The following is a 20,640-nucleotide window of genomic DNA, read 5'->3' on the forward strand; positions in this document are numbered from 1 at the left end:
GCTCGGCCTATCCAAGAGCACTTAATATTTTTCCAATTATTTAAATCTGATTTTATTTTTGTGGTAGGTGTTTTGTAATTTTGCTCATATAATTCCTGACTTTCCTTTGGTAGATATATTCCCAAATATTTTATACTATCGACAGTTATTTTGAATAGAATTTCTCTTTGTATCTCTTGCTGTTGGATTGTGTTGGTAATGTATAAAAATGCTGAGGATTTATGTGAATTTATTTTGTATCCTGCAACTTTGCTAAAGTTCTAAATGATTTCTAATATCTTTTTAGCAGAGTCTTTGGGGTTCTCTAAGTATACCATCATGTCATCTGCAAAGAGTGATAGTTTGATTTCCTCATTACCTACTCTTATTCCTTTAATCTCTTTCTCGACTCTTATTGCCAAGGCTAGCATTTCTAATACAATATTGAATAGTAATGGTGATAGTGGGAAATCTTGTTTCACTCCTGATCTTACTGGAAAGGTTTCAGTTTATCGCCATTACATATGATGTTTACTGACAGTTTTAAATATATGCTCCTTATTATTTTAAGGAATAGTCCATTTATTCCTATACTCTCAAGTGTTTTTAGTAGGAATGGATGTTGGATTTTATCAAATGCTTTTTCTGCATCTATTGAGATGATCATATGGTTTTTGTTAATTTAGTTATTGATATAGTCTATTATGCTAATAGTTTTCTTAATATTGAACCAGCCCTGCATTCCTGGTATAAATCCCACTTAGTCATAGTGTGTTATCCTGGGGATGATTTTTTATAGTCTTTTTGCTAATATTTTATTTAAGATTTTAGCATCAATATTCATTAGGGAGATTGGACTATAATTTTCTTTCTCTGTTTTCAGCCTACCTGGTTTAGGTATTAGTACCATGTCTGTGTCATAAAAGGAATTTGGTAGGACTCCTTTAATCCCTATTTTTTCAAATAGTTTATGTAGCATTGGAGTTAGTTGTTCTTTAAATGTTTGGTAGAATTCACATGTAATCCATCTGGTCCTGGGGATTTTTTCTTAGGGAGTTGTTTAATAGCTTGTTCTATTTCTTTTTCTGAAATGGGACTATTTAGACTATTTACTTCTTCCTCTGTTAACCTGGGCAAGCTATATTTTTTGAAGGTAAATTTAAGTTCTTTTTCAATAAAGTCTTCTAATTTAATGCTATGCATTAATCAAAAACTAGTGTGATGCTTTGGTATGACTCTCACTTAAAAGTCACACTCAGTTCTATTTAAGACTGATGATAATGGATTTAAGGTAACTCATATACCACCAAGAATTATTTTATCCAATAACTAATTAATCTTCTCTGACCTATGTTCCAGTTTTGGAAGAAAAAAAATGGTTTCAGTCAAATCCTTTAAGTTAATCATTCTATTGTTTGTATTAATGAAACATGAGCTTTCTATTTGGTATTTGATCCATTTGCATCTTCATTGTGATAGAATTTGCATCTTCATTGTGATAGAATTTCATCATTTTATTCTTCTCTAGAAACAATCCTGTAACGAGCCACTAATCTACTACTGATGTTCTAAAATGATTGCACAAATAGATAAAACAACTTCTTATAGTTGAATAAAAATATTATTTCATTTAATCCTTTAAAAGCATCATCAGCACAAATCCATAACTAGATAAGAAAATATGAGATACACTTCATCTTGTTCCTACAAGATTTTTATCTCCTCTGCTTTCTCTATCTTTATGTTGAAAGGTTTTCATTAAATGTAATTTGTTGATTAAGAGCATTTGGAATGGCAACACCTATTAAAACACTCTTTAATATAACATTCAAGTAATTTGAGGCAGCAGCTTGGCTAATAGTCTAGTTCCAGTTCTAGTTATTGATTGAATTCTCCAAGATATTTTGAGGTCTAAATTTATAATATGGAGATTTATTGTCTGTTAGTTCATGAAAGACTATGAGCTTCTGATGTTTAAGTTTAGCCATTCAGTAATAAATTGATAGGCATTTAGTGTTCTACAAATGATGTACTGCATTGTTTCTATCATTTCTTTGAATAATCTACATTGATCACTTAAGTCTAGGCTTTTTATGGGCAACCTGTCTACAGTTTCTAATGACAGTAATGTAGTCCTGAATCAGCATCATAAACCCATTTCCACAAATAAGTCTAAGTGACTCAGGCATTGGTTCTATCCTTCTGGTAATTATATTATTGGTCAAGTTTATATGGGTATACACCATAAGGGGCTATTTAATTCTATTCTTGAATCTTAGCAATTTCATAAACTCTATCCAGAAGCAGACAATTTTCATTTAATATTCTACAAATCTAATGATTTGAATTTTTATTGACCCTAACTATTGCTAATTGAATTGATATTGACATTACTATTCCTCTATGAAGAAAGTTCTCCCCAAAGTTCTTACGTTTTTGACCTGTTGATCATATTCCCTAAGAATGTCTTATCGGTTCTCTTCCTCCATTTTAGCAAGGAAATGTTAAGCTGCCTGGAAAGTGATAGTCCCTCTGTTTCATTAACATTGTACAGGTATTTGTTGGAATAATCTGTTTGTCCATTTTATAGATCTAAATTAATTATAAATTAATTATATAAATTAATTATAGATCTATTAAGATTGGTATTACATAGGTATTAATTGATTTGCTTTGATAACTAAATACCAATAAGTATCTTGACATACTTTGTCACAGGCTTTCCTTGATACTCTTAAACCAAACTACTTCTTAATTGTACTTAATGTTTTCTACCACTTCATAGTAAGTAGGCAGTAAACCTATATGACCCTGGAAAAATCACTTAACCTTCCTTTGCCTCAATTCTTTATCTGTAAAATGGGAATACACTAGAGAAGGTAATGGCAAACCACTCCAATATCTTTGCCAAAAAATACTTGATTGGACTAGTCCATGGGATCATGAAGAAACTTGAGTGGCACAGTGGATTCTTATCCTCAGGAATTTGCTAGCTGTGTGACCTTTGGCAAGGCATTTCCTCATTTATAAAACGAATTAGAGAAGGAAATGGCAAACCTTTTCAGTGTCTTTGCCAAAAAAAAAAAAAAAAAAAAAAAAATAGGGTCATGAAGACTCAGGTATAGTTAAAATGACTAAACAACAACTGTTTATTCATATTTTGAGCCTCATTTCTTGGATGAGGATTTTATATTGGGTCACTCTCCTCAATATTCTAGAATGATTAGATAGGATTTGTTTAGCTCTATCCTCCATATTCTTGACATGACTACTGTTGCTTTCTACATGGAGTGACTGGTATTAAGCCTCATGCTTTTCTTCAATCCTTACTTTTTGTCTGCCTTGTGGGCTCTGATTTTGAATGGTATCTGCCTTCTTTTTCTTCTTTTTTAATACTATTTTTTCCTAAATACAGGCAAAGATAGTTTTCAGCAGTCACCTTTGCAAAACCTTATATTCCAAATTTTTATCCTTCTTTCCCTCCCTTCCCCGTCCACAAGACAGCAAGCAATCCAATATAGATTAAACATGAACAATTCTAAACATATTATCATATTCATCATTTTGAACAAGAAAAATCAAATCAAAAGGGAAAAAATACGAGAGAAGTTAAAACCAAACAAACAACAAAAAGGTGAAAAATAGTATGCTTTGATCCACATTCAGTCTTAGTTCTCTCTCTGGATGCAGATGGCACCTTCCTTCACAAGTCCATTGGAATTGTTTTGAGTCACCTATTGTTGAAAAGGTCAAATTCATTATAGTTGATTATGACATAATCTTGTTACTGTGTACTATGTTTTTTCTTGGTTCTGATCACTTCACTTAGAATCAATTCATGTCTTTTCAGCTTTTCTAAAATTAGCCTGCTCATCATTTTTTATAGAACAATATATTCCATTACATTCATATACCATAACTTATTCAACCATTCCCCAACTGATAGGTATTCATTCAATTTCTAGTTCCTTGCCACTACAAAAAGGACTGGTACAAACATTTTTGCACATGTGAGTTCTTTCCTCTCTTTTATTATTTCCTTGGAATATAGACTCAGGAGAGACACTGCTAGATTAAAATGTATTCACAATTGTATAGTATTGGTTGGATCATTTCACAATCATACCAACAATGCATTAGTGTCCCAGTTTTCCCACATGCCCTTCAATATTTACCATTATCTTTTCTTGTCATTTTAGTCAGTCTGAGAGATGTGAAGTAATACCTCAGAGTTGTCTTAATTTGCATTTCTTTAATCAGTAGTGATTTAGAGCATTTTTTCATATGACTAGAAATTAATTTCTTTATTTGAAAATTGTCTGCTCATATCCTTTGACTATTTATCAAGTGGGGAATGATTTGTATTCTTATACATTTGAGCCAATTTGGGTTTATCAGAAGCACTAACTATAATTTTTTTTTCAGCTTTCAGCTCTTTCTAATCTTAACTGCATTGGTTTTGTTTGTGCAAAACCTTTTTAATTTAATGTAATTAAAATTATCCATTTTGTATTTCATAATGTTCTCTAGTTCTTCTTTGGCCATAAATTCCTACCTTCTCCACAGATCTAAGAGGAAGATTATCCCCTACTCTCCTATTTTGCTTATAGTAGCATCTTTTATATCTAAATCATGAACCTATTTTTTTACCTTATTTTGGTATAGGGTGTTAGACATTGGTCATTGCCTAGTTTCTCTTGTACTATTTTCAAGTTTTCCCAGTAATTTGTCAGATAATGAGTTTTATCCCAGATCTGCCTTTTTTTTTTTTTTTTTTTTTTTTTTAAAGATCATTACATTCCTACTATGGTTCTGATTAGGATGTTACAATTTATGGTGTTCTCAGACCTTCTGGACAACCCCTGGCACAGATACCCAGACACTTATCTCCTGTTATAACTACCAGTACCAGGAAATGATTCTCTGAGTAGCCTCTGTGACCCAAGTAATCTCTATTTCTGTTCTGATAGTGTAGGGCTAAAATATTACAGGTTCTCCATTACTAGAGAATGTATTGATTTGTGTCTAGTTGTGAAGGTTCACAGCTTCATTATCACTAAAGAGGCATCATTGTCCTTTCTACTCCCAGTAGCCTTCTATTTGGGAACCAAAGTGGCCAGCAGGTGCCCTGAAGAGGTCAAACTCAAAACTCTTTCTATAAAGAGAAACTCAGCAGAGAAAAACTAAGAGATAAGTGATAAAATTCAGCCTCAAGATCAAATTACTGACCCTAACTAGCTGTAGGAGAGCATTAGGCTTTTGCAGTATGAGAAGTATGAACTTTTCTGCATGCATATGTGTCCTGATCATGCAAATAACCTTTTCCTGTGATCTTTAACAAGTATTGGTCACAAAGAGGCCACAGTTGCCACCTCCTACATGAGATATTTCCTAATTTTTTCCCCCAAACTGAGTATCTCCCAAATCACTTTGTATTTATTTTTTATAAAATTTGTACTTACTTATTTGTCTATGTGGTGTTTTCACCAATAAAATGTTATGTGTGACTTCCAAATGTGTGTCCTGCCCTTCCTGCTAAAGAATTCTCTCTGTTATTCCCATTAATAATGGGTGTATTTAATGGAGGAAACGTTCATGATGAATTTTCATACTATTCTTTTGCTTTGAACTAAATGCATCTTAAATTAAGCATCATGAGAGAAAACTCATATCTTCTCTCCCCAAGCTTACCTCTCTCTCTCCTATTTCTATTGAGATTATCACTCTTCTGCCACTCTTTTCCCAGTTATGCAAATTAGGCATTATCCTTTATGCTTCACTGCCACTCCTCTTTCTCTAACCATTTGATAAGATTCTCAGTCCTATCTCCACATCATTCCGTTCTTTCCACAATACCACTATAAGCAACATGATTCAACTTTTATTACTTCTTGCCTGGTCCATCTCAAGAGCATACTAATTGGATTCCTGACTACAAATTGCTTCCCTTTCCAAACTATCCCCTCCACCACTGCAAAGGTGATATTCTGAAAACACAGTTCAGATGACATCATTCTCCTGTTCAACAAATCCCAGGATCCCTAGTTGTTTCTTGAATAAAAATCTGAATTCGTTAATTGGAGATTTAAAGTTTTTATACTTTGGCTCCAGGCCATTACTTCCTTTCATGCACTTGTATATTCTAGTCAAATTGACCTGTTTATTGTTAACTTATATATTGACATTCTTTATCCCATCAGTATGATTTTTCATAAGCTCATAGCTGGAATGTACTTGCTCCAGACCTTTGATCAGAACTTCTGATTTCTTTCAAAGCTTTGTAGAAGTGTCATCTCCTACATGAGACTTTTCCTGATATCCTATTAATAATGTCCTCTCAAATTACTATATTTTATATTTGCTCATCTTTCTACTTACTGTTTCCCCCAAAATTTGTATACAATCTTCCTGAGAACAGGGACTACTTGGGGATTTTTTTGTCTTTGTGTCTCTCACATGTAGTTAATAACTCATTGCTAGTATCTATATAGTATTTTGAGATTTGCAGAGTACTTATGATTTCTCTTTGATCCTCACCACAATCCTTAAACAAAGTAATAATTACTACCCATATTTTATGATGAAGAAACTGTTTGAGAATACATGTCACGTAGTGAGTAACTATTTGAGGCAAGATTCAAGTTCAATTCTTATTGACTCTAAATCCAATATTTTATTCACTGTGCCCCCTGTTTTTTGTTTTTTGTTTTTGTTTTTTTTTTTTTTTGATTGAGGGTTTAGTTGGTTGATTTTCTTCTTTGCCTAAATAGTGAAAGTATTGGGGGGGAGCTCTCTAAATTAGAGTGGATTTATACCCACAGAGTACCTTAAACCTGGTTCTGTTCTTGTGCTGGTACTCACTATGAGATTTATTCTCCCTCAAAGGATTGATCAATCAGTACTGTTCTTGAGTGAAAAAAGGATGCTCAAATCTCTCAGTACATGGAATTAGAAATCAGGAAAATTGATAGCTGGTGCTTATAAGTAGCCCCAATCTGCATCAAGTATAGAGAATAGAAATTCTTTTGATTTTGTTAGTATAACTGACAATGTTTACTAGTTGCTTAAAGATATTATTATATCTTTATATATATACATATGATATTTATGGATTATTTGATATGATTGTAATATACATTTTTTGAATTACAAGATTTTCTCAAAACAATTTCTAAACACTAAATAAATTTTGATATTACATGAATTAGATGAAGGTATTTACAAAAATTTTCCTTCACTTTTAGGTTCCCTTGAGTTGTCTCCTATTCAACAATCATTGGTTTTTTCCTTTTGTAATCAACACAAAGAAGCTCTAAAAATCTTATTTTCAGTCACATTGTGTAGGCCAGAGCCTGCCATATTTATGCTATTAGGAAAAGCCCAAATGAAGGCTAAAAAAATACAGGTGAGAAAATTTAATTTAGTAATTTTTACTAAATGTGTTGATAGAATTAACATACTGTATATAACATTGCTGTTTAAATTTATAGTGTAGGGGCAGCTAGGTGGCATAGTGAGGCCCTGAAGTCAGGAACAACTGAGTTCAAATATGGCCTCAAACACTTTAACACATCCTAGCTGTGTGAGCCTGGGCAAGTCACTTAACCCCAATTGCCTTAGCAAAAACAAAAACAAATTGTAGTAGAATTTATTCTTTTCCTATAATGCTTTACTTTGTGGAACTTAGAAAATTGTCATAGGAAATTTTGCTAGAGATGATTCATGATGGCATGAAGTAACTTTGAAGGTAGAGCACAAGATCTTTTAGCTCTTACCAAATAGAAGGATTTTGAATACAAGCCCAAGGACAGAACAATGAACCATCTGAACACCACTCCAACTAAATTCGCAGAGATTCGTCATTAATATAATGATTTTAGGAGAATTTATTTTTCTTCCCAGAATTTGTAATGATTATTTACCTTAAAATGTGGAGAGAATTTGATCTGATCTTGTGAAGGAAATGCTGCCCAAAATCAGCAATCCTTGAAGTATTGAGGCATGAATAATTTTGATAGCTCTTGTAAACTTGGTTTATCACAATGAGAAGTAATGATAACTTGTCTAGTTCAGGGATAAGCACACTATGACCCACAAGGCAAAGCTGGTCTGCTGGATAATGATTTTTACATTAATTTTTAACTTGCAAATTCCATAAAAACAGGCAGGATTTAGCCCTTGGGTCATGATTTTCTGGCATGTGGTCTAATTGATAGCAGTTTCACAGATTCCTTAGTTTGGAGAGAAGACAAGACTTAGAAGTATGAAGGTTGATTTGGAGGCTCCTATAGATAGATGGTGAGGACCTGAACTAGAGTAGTAACTTTGTTGGAGAAGAGAAGGAAATAGATACAAAAGATGTTGTATTGGTGGACTTAACAAGATTTTGCTACTGATTGAATTGAAGACTGGGGATGGGAGTAAAAAAGAATCAAGAATGACACCAGTGGTGGTGTGGGTTTGGGGGAGAAGATAATTTCTACTTGGTTGTATTTGAATGTTCAAAATCAAATACAGTGGATATAGACCAACCAGATATTCAGTTTATCTGGGCTAATTTGAGAAGTAAGTATAGTACAAATTGAAGCTTAATGAAAAAACATAGCAGTGGATTTTAGGTTTTAATTGGTTTTAGGAATTTAAGAAATGATCTTTTTTCATCACTCTGTTCAAGCTGGTAATGTATTCAATAGCTAAAAAGCATGATTTGTTAGCTTAATTTCAAGCAGTAGAGTCTACTTAAAAAAATTAAAAGCAAAATAAACATTGATTAAAAATTATATTAGATTTTTTTGTGAGCACTTCTTTGCTATTAAGTAGATATTAAAATATTAAGCATAATATTTTGCCTCCCAAAATTACTAGGGAATGTTTTGAAATAGAATGAATATCTTACTTGAACTTCAAGGAAATAATTATTTAATATCTTCAAGAACTCTTTAAGCTAATACTTCTTCTACATTTTAATTTTCTAAGAAAATTGACTCAACGTATTTACTATAAGCATTCTATATACAATAGTTACATGTTGTTATGGAAAGAATATTAGATGGAGGGTCAGAAACTTAGTTTTTCGTTCTTGGTCTGACATATACATGTTATTTAACTTCTATGAATCTTTTTAAAAATAAAGTTAGGCTGAATAATCTTTAAAATTCTTTTCAATTCTAAAATTCTGTGATTCTAAACAAGTAATGGAAATTTTTCACTTTTTTTGTTATTCTAGAATGCTGTGATAACTTTTAAAAGAGCTTTGGATGCAATATCTCCTACAGATAAGACACCAAAAGGATCATTTCTGCAAGCAGAATGTCACTATCACTTAGGTCTTTGTTACATGGAAGAAGGTTTTTTCCAAATGGTATTTACTGAGATTTTTGAAATATATGTATTTGTTATTTTTAAAAACTGTTAAGGAACATGGCATCTTTTGATTGTCCACTAAAAACCCCATTTATGAAGGTTATATCTCCCCCAAGGGACTAAGACTACTTCTGTGATCTGCCAATATATAATATCAACATTGTTACAACTATTATAATAAGTCACACTCAACAAAATTACATAAACATTAATGAGTCCCACTCTTAATCCTGATTTTTTACCATATCTAGATATTATTATTCAGTAATGAGTCTTGATGTTATTCATTGTAATGATTTATTATCATAGTGATGCTATTCAATGATGATTTTTAATATCTATTTCATGACTGGTATCTTGGATAAAATATTTTAAATACATTCAGTAAGTCTAATTCTAGAAAATATTTCATAAAATAATCCAACTGTATTTTATGAAGCAATTTTTTTTTCTGAAGCACAAATCTCAGCGTAATGAAAAACATCAAACTAGAAAGTAACCAATTAGCTGGTCTGTAATGGCAATTATGGGGGCTAATCAAATTGTGCAGAATAAAGTCATTAATATTAACAGTTTGAAAGCAACCATATGATTTTATAGCTAATACTTGGTATTCTTTTATTAATAATAAAAACTATTAATAGCTTAAAACTATAACAAGACTTCTGGGACACTATATAGATAACCTTGAGCTGTATACATTAAAATTCACATTTCAATATTGTCATCATTGTCTTACATATTAAAAATAAAAATACTGTGCAGCCCTACAGTTAGGAAGACCTGAGTTCAAATCTGGTCTCAGACACTTATTCTTCCTAGCTCTGTGACCCTACGCAAGTCACTTAACCCCAATTGCCTCAGCAAAAAAAAATAAACAAATAAATAAATAAAGTAAAAATACTGTGCAATAGTATATGGTTAATGCAATGGATAACTCCTTCATCCCTAAATAGATACTTAGGCACATTGGAATTTCATGACCCACTGCCTATGGAGGTGATCAATGTGAAGGATAGAAAATCCTATCCAAAAATGACTACTAAGAGATCACTCATAGAAAAGCAGAATTATTTATTAGAATCTCAAGAAGCGGACCCCATCCTGTTCTGTGAGACAAATTCACAGCAGGAGAGAGCCACTCCCTTGAAAATGTTCACAACTTTTATACATTTCAGACAAAAAACCTCCAAAATTCTACCCTCCACGTGTTGTGATTGGTCATACAATTCTGCACTCCCCTATTTTGGTCAGTGGAAGACAATCTTTCCATATTTGGACAATGGAATGCAGCCTAGGCCTTCACGTGACCTGGGGCCTATAGGTCTGGTTTACATTAGCTAGCAGTCTGATCAATATGTGCTTAATCTCTAAGTTCTTCACCATATCTTACTCCACACATCAGTATTAACAAAAGGATCTGTGGGTGTTCTTTAGGTTATGTATCACATTTTGCTATACTCTTGCTCTGACTTTGTATATTTGGCTTAAAGGTTAGTTGTGTCAGCAAGAAATTCCAAAGAAGGTTTATTCCTTGCTCTCCTACCTTTTGTTTGTTTGTTTGTTTCTTCTATATGGTCAGAGTTCAATTTTAATTTAAATACAGACATACAGGCACTGTGTGAGGCACTGGGGATACAAAGATGAAATATAACTCTTACTCTCCTTGAGCTCTCCTTGAAAAAATTCTTAATTGATAACAATTCTTTTATTTACTGTGGGCAAAAATTGAAGTTAGTTCATATGATTGATATGTGTGTGTGTGTGTGTGTGTGTGTGTGTGTATATATTTATAAAATAAACTATGATATGATAAAGCTGGTAAAGTTGTGAATACAAGTTATAGCTTTGCCAGTTAGTAAATTATGTCAATATGAGCAAGCTATATAATTTAGTTGATTGGCTTTCAAAAATCTGTAAAAAATAGTTACTAATACCTGTTCTGTTTCCTTCACTGGATTATTTAAAGTATGATATAAAATAAATAAAGAAACATAGTAAATAGATGTGTCAATAATTATAAAATGTACTTGTTTTTAATTTTTATTTGCATTATGCTTTTAAAAGAGCAACAAAAATATCCATAGGACAAGAGTTACTGTTTTAAAATTCACATACTATTTCACTGGCCTTTCAAAATTGATGGCACGTGGTTTATTGATTTAAGTTGCTTATTTTTATTATGTGAACTTTCTAGGCCTTTGACTCTTTTAACAAAGCAGTAAAAGCATATCCTGAATATGCAGAGGCCTTTTATCAACGAGGCCTTTGTAAAGTGAAACTTCAGAAGGATAAGAGTGTGCTGGATTTCAATCGAGCAATTACCATTGATCCAAAACATTATCAGGTATTTGAAATTTCACTGCTTGTGATTTAAATGTTTATAATATTGCTAAATAGATAAAAGGTCATTGAAATCTTAAAGACTTTCTAGCTCTAAATCCTTTGATCCTTGATTTGCCATATTTGCCAATATGATCAACAACCACAATTTACATACTTCCTTACAAACTTCCTTGTTTTTTGAAAGAAGACAGATTTTGCCTTTCCCACTTTATTGCTGCATATAGATTATTTTTTGCTCACTAAATCAAAATACTAGAGGTGATATTCTCAGAAACCATCTAGTCAGGGATTCTTAACCTGGATTCTGTAATTTTTTAAAATTTGGATAATTATATTTCAAAATATATCCTCTGTAATACCATATATTTTATTTTATGCACTTAAAATATTATTCTGAGAGTTGGTCCATAGGTTTCTAAACCATCTCACACCTGAATAATAATCTCATTATCTTGGACTGCAAATGGTTATTCATCCAGCTTTACTTGATGTAGGAAGAAAGCTACTAGCTCCTAAAATTGCATATACTAGTCTTTAGACAGTACAAATTTTATGGAAGGTTTTTTTTTCCCCATTTTACACCAAGGCTAAATCTAGTTCTTTGTAGTTTCCTTCTACCCATTACTCCAATGTTGCTCTTGTAAGGCTAAGTTTACCCTTTTTACCCTTTTTAGCTGAAAATCCTTCAGTTATTTAAATATTTATCATATCACACCAACATCATCTCTTCTCTAGGCTAACCATGCTTCAATTGATTCTCATATGGCCACCTTTAATTAATTGTCATATGAAGATAATGCCTTCTATAATGCTGGTGATCTTCCTTTGGACATGTTCCAAATTGCTATCATCCTTCCTCAAATGTGGTGCCCTGAAGTCAGTCTATCAATTTTTAGAAAGCATTTATGAAGTACTTATTAAGGCCCTAACATTGTGCTAAAGCATTGAAGATTACCCCACTCTCCCTCAAAAAAAGGACATGGTACTGGCTCTCAAGAATTTCAAACATGAAGATATCTAGGTACATCAAAGATATATATAAAATAGATTAGGTGTAATCAAAAGGTAAGTCAATAGCAGCTGGGCAAGGTAAGGACAACGTCCTGGGAAAGATCTCTTGAAGAGAGTGAAATTTAAGCTGTGACTTGAAAGAAGTCAGAGAAACTAAAGGGAAGAAGTAAGAGATATGGAGAGAGGATATGGAGAGTTCAAAAGTATAGAATGGGAGATGAAGTATTGTGTGAAAGAAAGGCCAGAGTAGCTGAATTGTAGAGTATTTGGAGGAAAGAAAAACAGATCTTTAAATATCAATTATAGGGTTTTATGTTCAGTTCTAAAGATATACAAATTGATATGATCAGCTCTCCCTGTACTTTAGGAAAATCACTTTGTCAACTCACTGAAGGATGGAGAGTGGGAAGAGAAAGTAAGGAGACCAAATGAAAAATTATTATATGAAGTTAAAGAAACAATTAGGGACTGAACCAAAAGGATGTATAAGTAGAGAGAGAAATGACAAGATTTGACAGTGGGTTGGATGTGTGGACTGATTAAGAGTAGTGGAGATTGGAAGTTTAAGTGACTGAGAAAATGAGAAAGTTACTTTCAACAGTAAAATCCTGTTAGGATTTTTTTGTGAAATGTCTGGGCATACAGCACAAGAAATATTGGGGCTTCTTTGATCTTTGGCCCCAAATTGGGGCCAATCTCAAGATAAATCTGAGAGACTAATTTTCAATTCAATTCAAAATTGAATGAGATTACTTATCTTGGGAGTTTCCCTTGTGGACAGGAGAGTGTGCCCCTTCCAGAGATCAGGAGGATTTGAGACCCTGAATCATTCTTCCCCCACAAATTAAAAGGGACGCAATTTGCATCAGATTTAGAAGAGAAAGAGAAGAGAGGAAAAGATGATACTCATTCTAAAAAAAGTAGGAGACATATGGGGCAATAGCTAGCATGAATAATAAAATCAATTGAAAATTAAGCACATATTTTAGTCACTATGCTAAGAACTAAGGGTTCAAAGAAAAACCAAAGCATTGTATACATGAGTAAAGTTTTGGAAAAGATTTGGAAAAAAAAGTAGGAAGGGACCAGATTGTGAACAATAATAAATGCCAAAGACTTTTATATTTTATCCTTAAAGAAACCACTAGAGTTTATTGAGTGAAGGAGAGGGGTGATGACATAGACCATGCTAAATTTAGAAAAATTTCTTTGGCAACTGAGTGGAGCATTGGATGGAATGAAGAGATTTGTAAGACAAAGAGATCAACCAGAAATTGTCAAATGAGGGATGATGCGGACCTACACCAGAATGATGGCTATATGAGTATAGAAGAGATGGCTTACATGAGAGATGTAAAAAAGCAAAGAAAGGTAGAACAGATTTGAATGTATGGGTAATATGAGTCTGAGGAGTTGAAGACAATGTCAAAGTTGCAAGCCTGAATTAACTGCAAAGATGGTGGTGGTCTGTCTTTACAATAATAAAGAAGATAAGAAAAGGAGATGGAGTTTGGAGGAGAAAGATGATGGCTTCTTTCTTGGAAAAGTTAAAGCTTGAAATACCTATAGAGACATCCAGTTCAACTGGTGAAAGGACTAAGAAGGAGGTTGGGGGAGGAGGAATCATCTACATAGAAATTTCATTGAATTTATGAGATCAATGTGTAAGATAATATAGAAAAAGAAAAGAAGCAGGCCCTAGACAATTTGGGAGAAAAATTATGGTTGGTAGATGTAAGCAGGAGCTTCCAGCAAAGGATATTAAGAGAGCTCTGCACATGATAAAAAAAAAAAAAAAAAAAAAAAAAAAAAAAAAAAAAAGAACCTGAGTCATGAAAATCTAAAGAGGAGATAGTATATAGAGACTTTGATTATGTCAGAGATTACAAAAAAGTCAAAAGAATGAGAATTGAGAAAAGGGCATTAGGTTTCAATGTTAATTCTGGAGAAGGCATTTTCAAATTTTGAGGGCTAAAGTCAGATCGAAGAGGGTTTAGAAAAGAAAGGGAAGAGGAGAAGCAGAGTCATTGATTGTAGGTACCTTTCTCAAGGAATTCAGCTAAAAAGAAAATCGCTATTGAGTATAGGCCCTAATCCAATAGAATACCAAATTTAGTGGTTGTCCCACCCTAGAAATTCCCCATTGTCCTCTGACATGTCAACACATTAAATGTTAGCAACAGTATGAATTTGGGAGGTCTGACCTGCCTTGTCCAATTGAATTATGGTCAAAACAAGTTTCCTGAAACTAGTATAATTTTAAATTCCTCTTTTCTGTTATAAAAATGAGCTCTGTTAATCACTCCGTTGTCTCTGAGGAATCAGATAATCTGGTTTCATCTGCAAATGCTAGCTTTGCAAATTAAATCAATATTTGGAAGTCTTATGCCTCAAATTCTTTTTTCTAAGATAATTTAACACCACACTGTCCAGTTAGTTCTCTTTTCTTTAGATGGTGCTTCATATCCAAAGCTTAGCTCTAGGAGTTCCAAACTCATTTTGTTGCTTTATTATTATATTGATGCTTGCTTTTTAAAAGTGCTATATATTTTCAAACTAAGATATTTTTGACTCTTAGATCTTAATCTAACAATGGATTCAAACTCAAACAAAAGTAGATCACAGTAAAATGCATGAGAAAGTAAAAAAATGAGTAAGTAAACACTGCTGATGGTATTGCATTTTTATTTATTTTGTAAACATTTCTCAATTACTTTTTAATCTGTTTTGGGCCACACTAGGGAATTTTGTGGGAGTTTGCTGCCTGCAAATAATGAATTTGACATCTCTGGGATCCAAAATACAGAATCACGATTTTTTTTTTTTTTTTTTTTTTTTTTTTTTTAAAGAATCAGTGTTAGGGCAGCTAGGTGGTCCAGTGGATAGGGCACCAGCTCAGTAACCCTGGGCAAGTCATTTAACCCCAATTGCCTCAGCAAAACAAAACAAAACAAAACAAAACAAACAAAAAAAGAAACCAGCTTTATTATAACATGTATCTTTCCTTTTCTGAAAAGGCATATATAAGTCGTGCAGCTTTCTATGGAATGAAAGGGAGATATTCCAAGGCAATTTTGAACTGTAATGAAGCAATCAGAATTTTTCCTAACAGCGTGAGAGCCTTTCTATATAGAGGAGTTTTGAAATTCTACAACAAGGTGAGATTATTTTTTGACTAAGAGAGATTCAAGAAACAGAAGGATACTCGAGATGCTGATTTATTTTATTTTGTTTTCTCTTTAAATTAAGCATAAATCTATCTTGAGGAAATAATGAGTGGTGTAAAAGAGAAGACACCTTTACTTTTAGTCTTTGGAGTACCTTCTTGGGTATAGGGTAAATAATTTAATAATATTTAAATGGAAACAACAATAACAACAACCCCAAAACCTTTCATTGGTAGTATTCTATAAAAATTTGATATAATTCTAGAAATGTCCCCCAAAATGGCATGAAGAAATGTAGGTAACTTTTACAAATTGACAAAGATAAAATAGGAGATTCCAAATAATTTTTTCTTTCTATTATTAGTTTAAGTCACTGAGCAATTAAGTAAAGCACTTGAGAGCACTTAGTGTTGATTAATATATATATGAGACTTGAGCATATAAATTATTATATAATACAATTATATGCTAGGATAAAAATATAATATCATAATAATATAAAGTATAACAAAATTATTTCACCTATTGCTTATCACCATAAAGGAATAACAACATTTTAGATTTTTTTAATGACATAAGAAGTAATTATTTTTTTATTTAGCATATAAGATTATATGAATAGGAATGAATCTTAAAATATATTTGTCACATGTACTGGATTTATCATAGAGCCTTCTAATCACTGGCGCAAGTTCAGAAAATGTATTTGGTAAATTAAAATTCTAAAAGATATTTTTATTATTGATAAATTGAAGACTATCTGAGACATTTTGAAATTCTGTCAATTTGTGGCAATTGATATTATTTTTATATGTTATGAATTTTACTAAATTTCCATGACCAAAGGAATCATCAATATGTAGCTGATGTATATAAGTGATAAACCCTTCCATCATCCTCAAAAAGCAGCTACAATTTGCTGCTAAGAATTCTTTTCAGCATTTTACTGGCATGTCATTCAAAAACTCAGAATCCCCTTCATGCCATACTTAGGCTTTGGAATAGGACAAAATAGACATGTATTGATTTTGATATGTGACAGTGGAAGGAACATATTAACATTGTCACAGATTTATTGGGGTATAAAATATAATATGCATTAGATTAATAGCTGGTGGATACATCAGGGCTTCAAGAAGGTCTGTACTTTAATAATTAAAATTACCATTTCAATAACAAATAAAAAATTTTTCATTATATTATTTGTTATTTGCACTTTTAAAATGTTTTCATGGGTTCTTAATATTTTTATATTTAAAGCTGATGAGGCTTTAAATGATACTACCAAGTCCAACCCCCAAATCCATTTGGGGTAAAGGGGCAAAGGTCTCATCTTCAGTAGCTACTTCAAGCTGACAAGGGGAGTAGAGATGTCCCTAAGTTCACTGGGGATTTAGGGCAGGAGGGGAAGTATAAGAACTGAAGATTGTAGCAGCGGTATCTAAGGGGTGTTGAATGTCCCAGTCAGTCACCCCATGATCTCCAGGCTGAAGGAGCAGTTAAAAGTTTGTAGCTTGAAGCCTAGAGGAAACAAATCTCCCAAGCAGTTTAAAAGTGGAGTATCATCCAGGGTGGAGATGGGTGACATTTGGAAATGGGGCTTTTTGCAAAAAAATGCATCAGGTCCCATCTGTGGGCTGCCTTAAGGATGCTGCCTATGGAGTCCTTAACTGAAAGGCTGAAAAGGAGTTAACTACTGGCAGGGGCCATAGAATGCTAAGGAGTTATTTGCTGGCAGGGGTCATATACAAGAAAAGTAGGAGAGAAAATTCTAGGAGCAAAAGTTCTCATTCTTGGAGTGAGAAAAAGTTAGGTAGAAGAGTGGGACAAAGAGGAACCAGACAGTTTCATCCTTCTTTCTTCAGAGGGCTTACAGGAGTTCTTTGAGATACATGAGAAGTAAAAGCTGGATCATTTGTCTCTCTGCAAGGAGATAGGTAGGTTTAGCAAGTGCCTTGATATCTTCTGAGTCTTCTCAGTCCTGTGGGGAAAACAATTAGTAAAAATGTTAACAAAACCAAAAGCAGTTTGAAACCCCCTGCAAAGGGGCATTTGCTCTGTGAGAAGTAAGCAACCAGTCTGGGCTGGTTGTGCCTTTTAAGACTGTAGATCAAGATAAAACTGCAATTAAGTGGTTCCAAATATCTTAATTCTTTAACTAGAAGTTTGTGCTTAAGACATTTCTCAATCCTGGCTAAAGCTGGAGTAGAGAATCTATCTTCTCCCAGATTTCAAAGGAAATATGGGAGAGCTTTGGGAGCAGTACAAAAAGACCACCTGGAAGTCTGAGAAGAGAAAATTGTGTCCCCAGTTTCACCATTAAATCATGCCCCAATAAGGGAATAGGTTAGGAGGGAATAATAACAAATAAGCATTTAAATGACAGATCACCAAGCTGGCGAGGCAGAGGAAAAGTCTCAAAACAGTTTTTAAGTTTCCCTGCAATCCCCACTCTGTGACGGGAAGGGCAGGTGAAACCAGAGTGCCAGAGTGAGAATAAAGTAAAAAGAAATTTAATGGTCTTACCGACCATGATAGCCAGGGTTCCAATGTTGATGCTTTGGTAGAGCAAGATTTAGCTTGACCAAGCCCCAAACTCCTGCCAGAGGGCAGGGTATGAGGGGGGGCAGATCATCTCCAATAGGCAGTCCTTCCTCCAGTGCTCCTCCTGCTCCAACTCAGGACAAGGACTGGGGAGTATTTGCAGACAGTTTCTATGACACCTATAGCACAAACCTCTGTGTTTCCCAGAAATATCAGCAGCCAAGAGTAGAGATTTTTCTCTAAATCTTGCTTTAATTCTGCTGCCTCTTTCCTCAGCTGCAGTTTGATCCCTATCATTTAAAGACTCCCAACAGCTGTTTTAATATCAGTGTAGGAGAAACTTGAGGGCCCAGAATTGGCTTCTGCAGCTTCCTCCATATATCTGGGGCAGATTGTTTAATATTAACATCTCCCCAGGAAAGATCAAGGAGGGCATTGGCCTTGAACACCTCAAAAGGCTAGGTAGGGTCTTCAGAGTAATGGCCAGGTTTTTCCCTAGTGTGGAAGAGATTTGACATTGAAAAGGTACCTCTGCTCTGAGTATCTCTCCCTGAGAGTCTTCTGCTTCTCCCAGAGGGCAGAGGTTAAAATCAGTATCCTGAGGAGAAGAAAAAAAGCTGGGAATCTCAGGATCTAGTTCAGGTGAGGGAGATAGAGTTAAACAGATTAGCAGACATTATAATGCCAGAGAAACTGAGGCAAGATAGATATTGGAGAGTATTTAATATTTTATTTGAAAGGGAGAGATTTACTGAGACCAAACGGATCCATGGTTTGGTCCCAGGGCTGAATGAGACTATCTCTCCAAGAATCCAGCAAACAATGTGAGTTCTCAATGATATATATACATGTGTCTCAGACACAGGGGATAGACTGAGGCAGGGTCAGAGCTGAGAGCAGGAGCAGGACTCTGACAGGGTGGAGTGAGCCACCAGAGAGGGGGATGACATTAGGCACCCTGGAGATGGGGAGAGGCATTTTGATAAGATGGTATCTAATAGGATGGGGAGAGGCATTCTGATATTCTAAAATATAAGATCTTTTATCCTTATCAAGTATTCTGATTAAGAGGGAGGGGTGGTTTTGTAGGATTAAGCAGAACAATTATAAATTGAGGCAGAACAATTAGAGAAATTGAGTCAGGACAATAAAAGAGAACTGTGGCATAACAACATAAAGTCCTGTTCTGGAAGGGATCCAGAAGCCTCCTGATAGGGACTGCATAGGGGTCTCTTGTCTCTAGAGGAGCTGGAAAGAGGGAGTTTGATTTCCTTCCAGCAAATTTAAGCAGCATACTGCAATGCTATAAGCTTTCCAATTTTGAGATCTTTCAAGCTGAATTTGTCTCTGTTTTTTTTAAAGAGACTTCCTTGAAATGGACTGACATGAGATAGACAGCTCTGACCAAATTATTCAATTTAAAGCATCATTTATTAGCTGGTGCAACTGACCCCACTAGACAGGCTAGTAGAGATCAGCCCTGAACCTTTAAGCCCATTTGCCACATCCTGGTACAGCCTTGGGGTTACAAATTTTGGGAATCACTGACACAGTTTCTCGTTTACAATGGGGAAGTGTCTGAATGAGAGTGAGCACACAATGGAACCCGTTGGCACGTTTTGCAATGATGTCCTGACTTTGTTAGACACATACTTCTCAGAAAGTCTAGGGTCTCATGAACCAGAGGATAGGGCCCAGTCTGAACATAACACTTTCCTTAATTTAGTTTAAGCAATATTTTCCTATAAGCCTGAGGCCCCTTGACCCAGAGATGAGGGGGCCAGTTTTTTGTCCATTTCATTCTCCCCTTTTTTATATTCATAGTTGTGACTCATCTGAGGCCAACAGGGAAAAAGTCATCTTGAGAGTTAAAAGTTTCAGGGTCTGTAGTGACTGATACAAGAACATTGAAGCCTTACGACTGGCCTCCCAGTCATCCAACATAAGGAGGCGAGCAATTCCCCAATCACACCTGACCAATTTGTATAGAAGCAACAAGAGTCTCCCAGTGCCATACACAATCCCTCTTGCTTCATGAACAGCAAGTCTAACGACCATGGTGGTTCTGTAATACAACTTCCACTAGGGAGTCCACTGATTTTTCTAAATGAGTGATGAGACTCTCTAGAGTCCTAATGTCTGCATCCACTTGGGAGCTAAGAAGGCAAATGTAGGGCCAGAGAAACTGAGGCAAGATAGAGTCAGAGAGCTCCCAACATTCTATTAGAGA

At 34.2% G+C, this 20,640-nt stretch overlaps 1 protein-coding gene across 1 annotated transcript in view; it reads left to right on the forward strand.

Annotated features, from left to right (window-relative positions):
- The window catches only part of TTC6 (tetratricopeptide repeat domain 6), a 334,483-nt gene that overhangs the window by 240,563 nt on the left and 73,280 nt on the right, over positions 1-20,640 (forward strand). The window contains exons 21-24 of the mRNA XM_074290707.1: positions 7,224-7,384; positions 9,206-9,340; positions 11,540-11,689; positions 15,717-15,857. Coding sequence (XP_074146808.1) covers positions 7,224-7,384; positions 9,206-9,340; positions 11,540-11,689; positions 15,717-15,857 — 587 coding nt within the window. The remainder of the gene's footprint in view (positions 1-7,223; positions 7,385-9,205; positions 9,341-11,539; positions 11,690-15,716; positions 15,858-20,640) is intronic.

The sequence above is a fragment of the Sminthopsis crassicaudata genome, chromosome 2 (genome assembly GCF_048593235.1).
Source record: "Sminthopsis crassicaudata isolate SCR6 chromosome 2, ASM4859323v1, whole genome shotgun sequence".
NCBI lineage: Eukaryota > Metazoa > Chordata > Mammalia > Dasyuromorphia > Dasyuridae > Sminthopsis > Sminthopsis crassicaudata.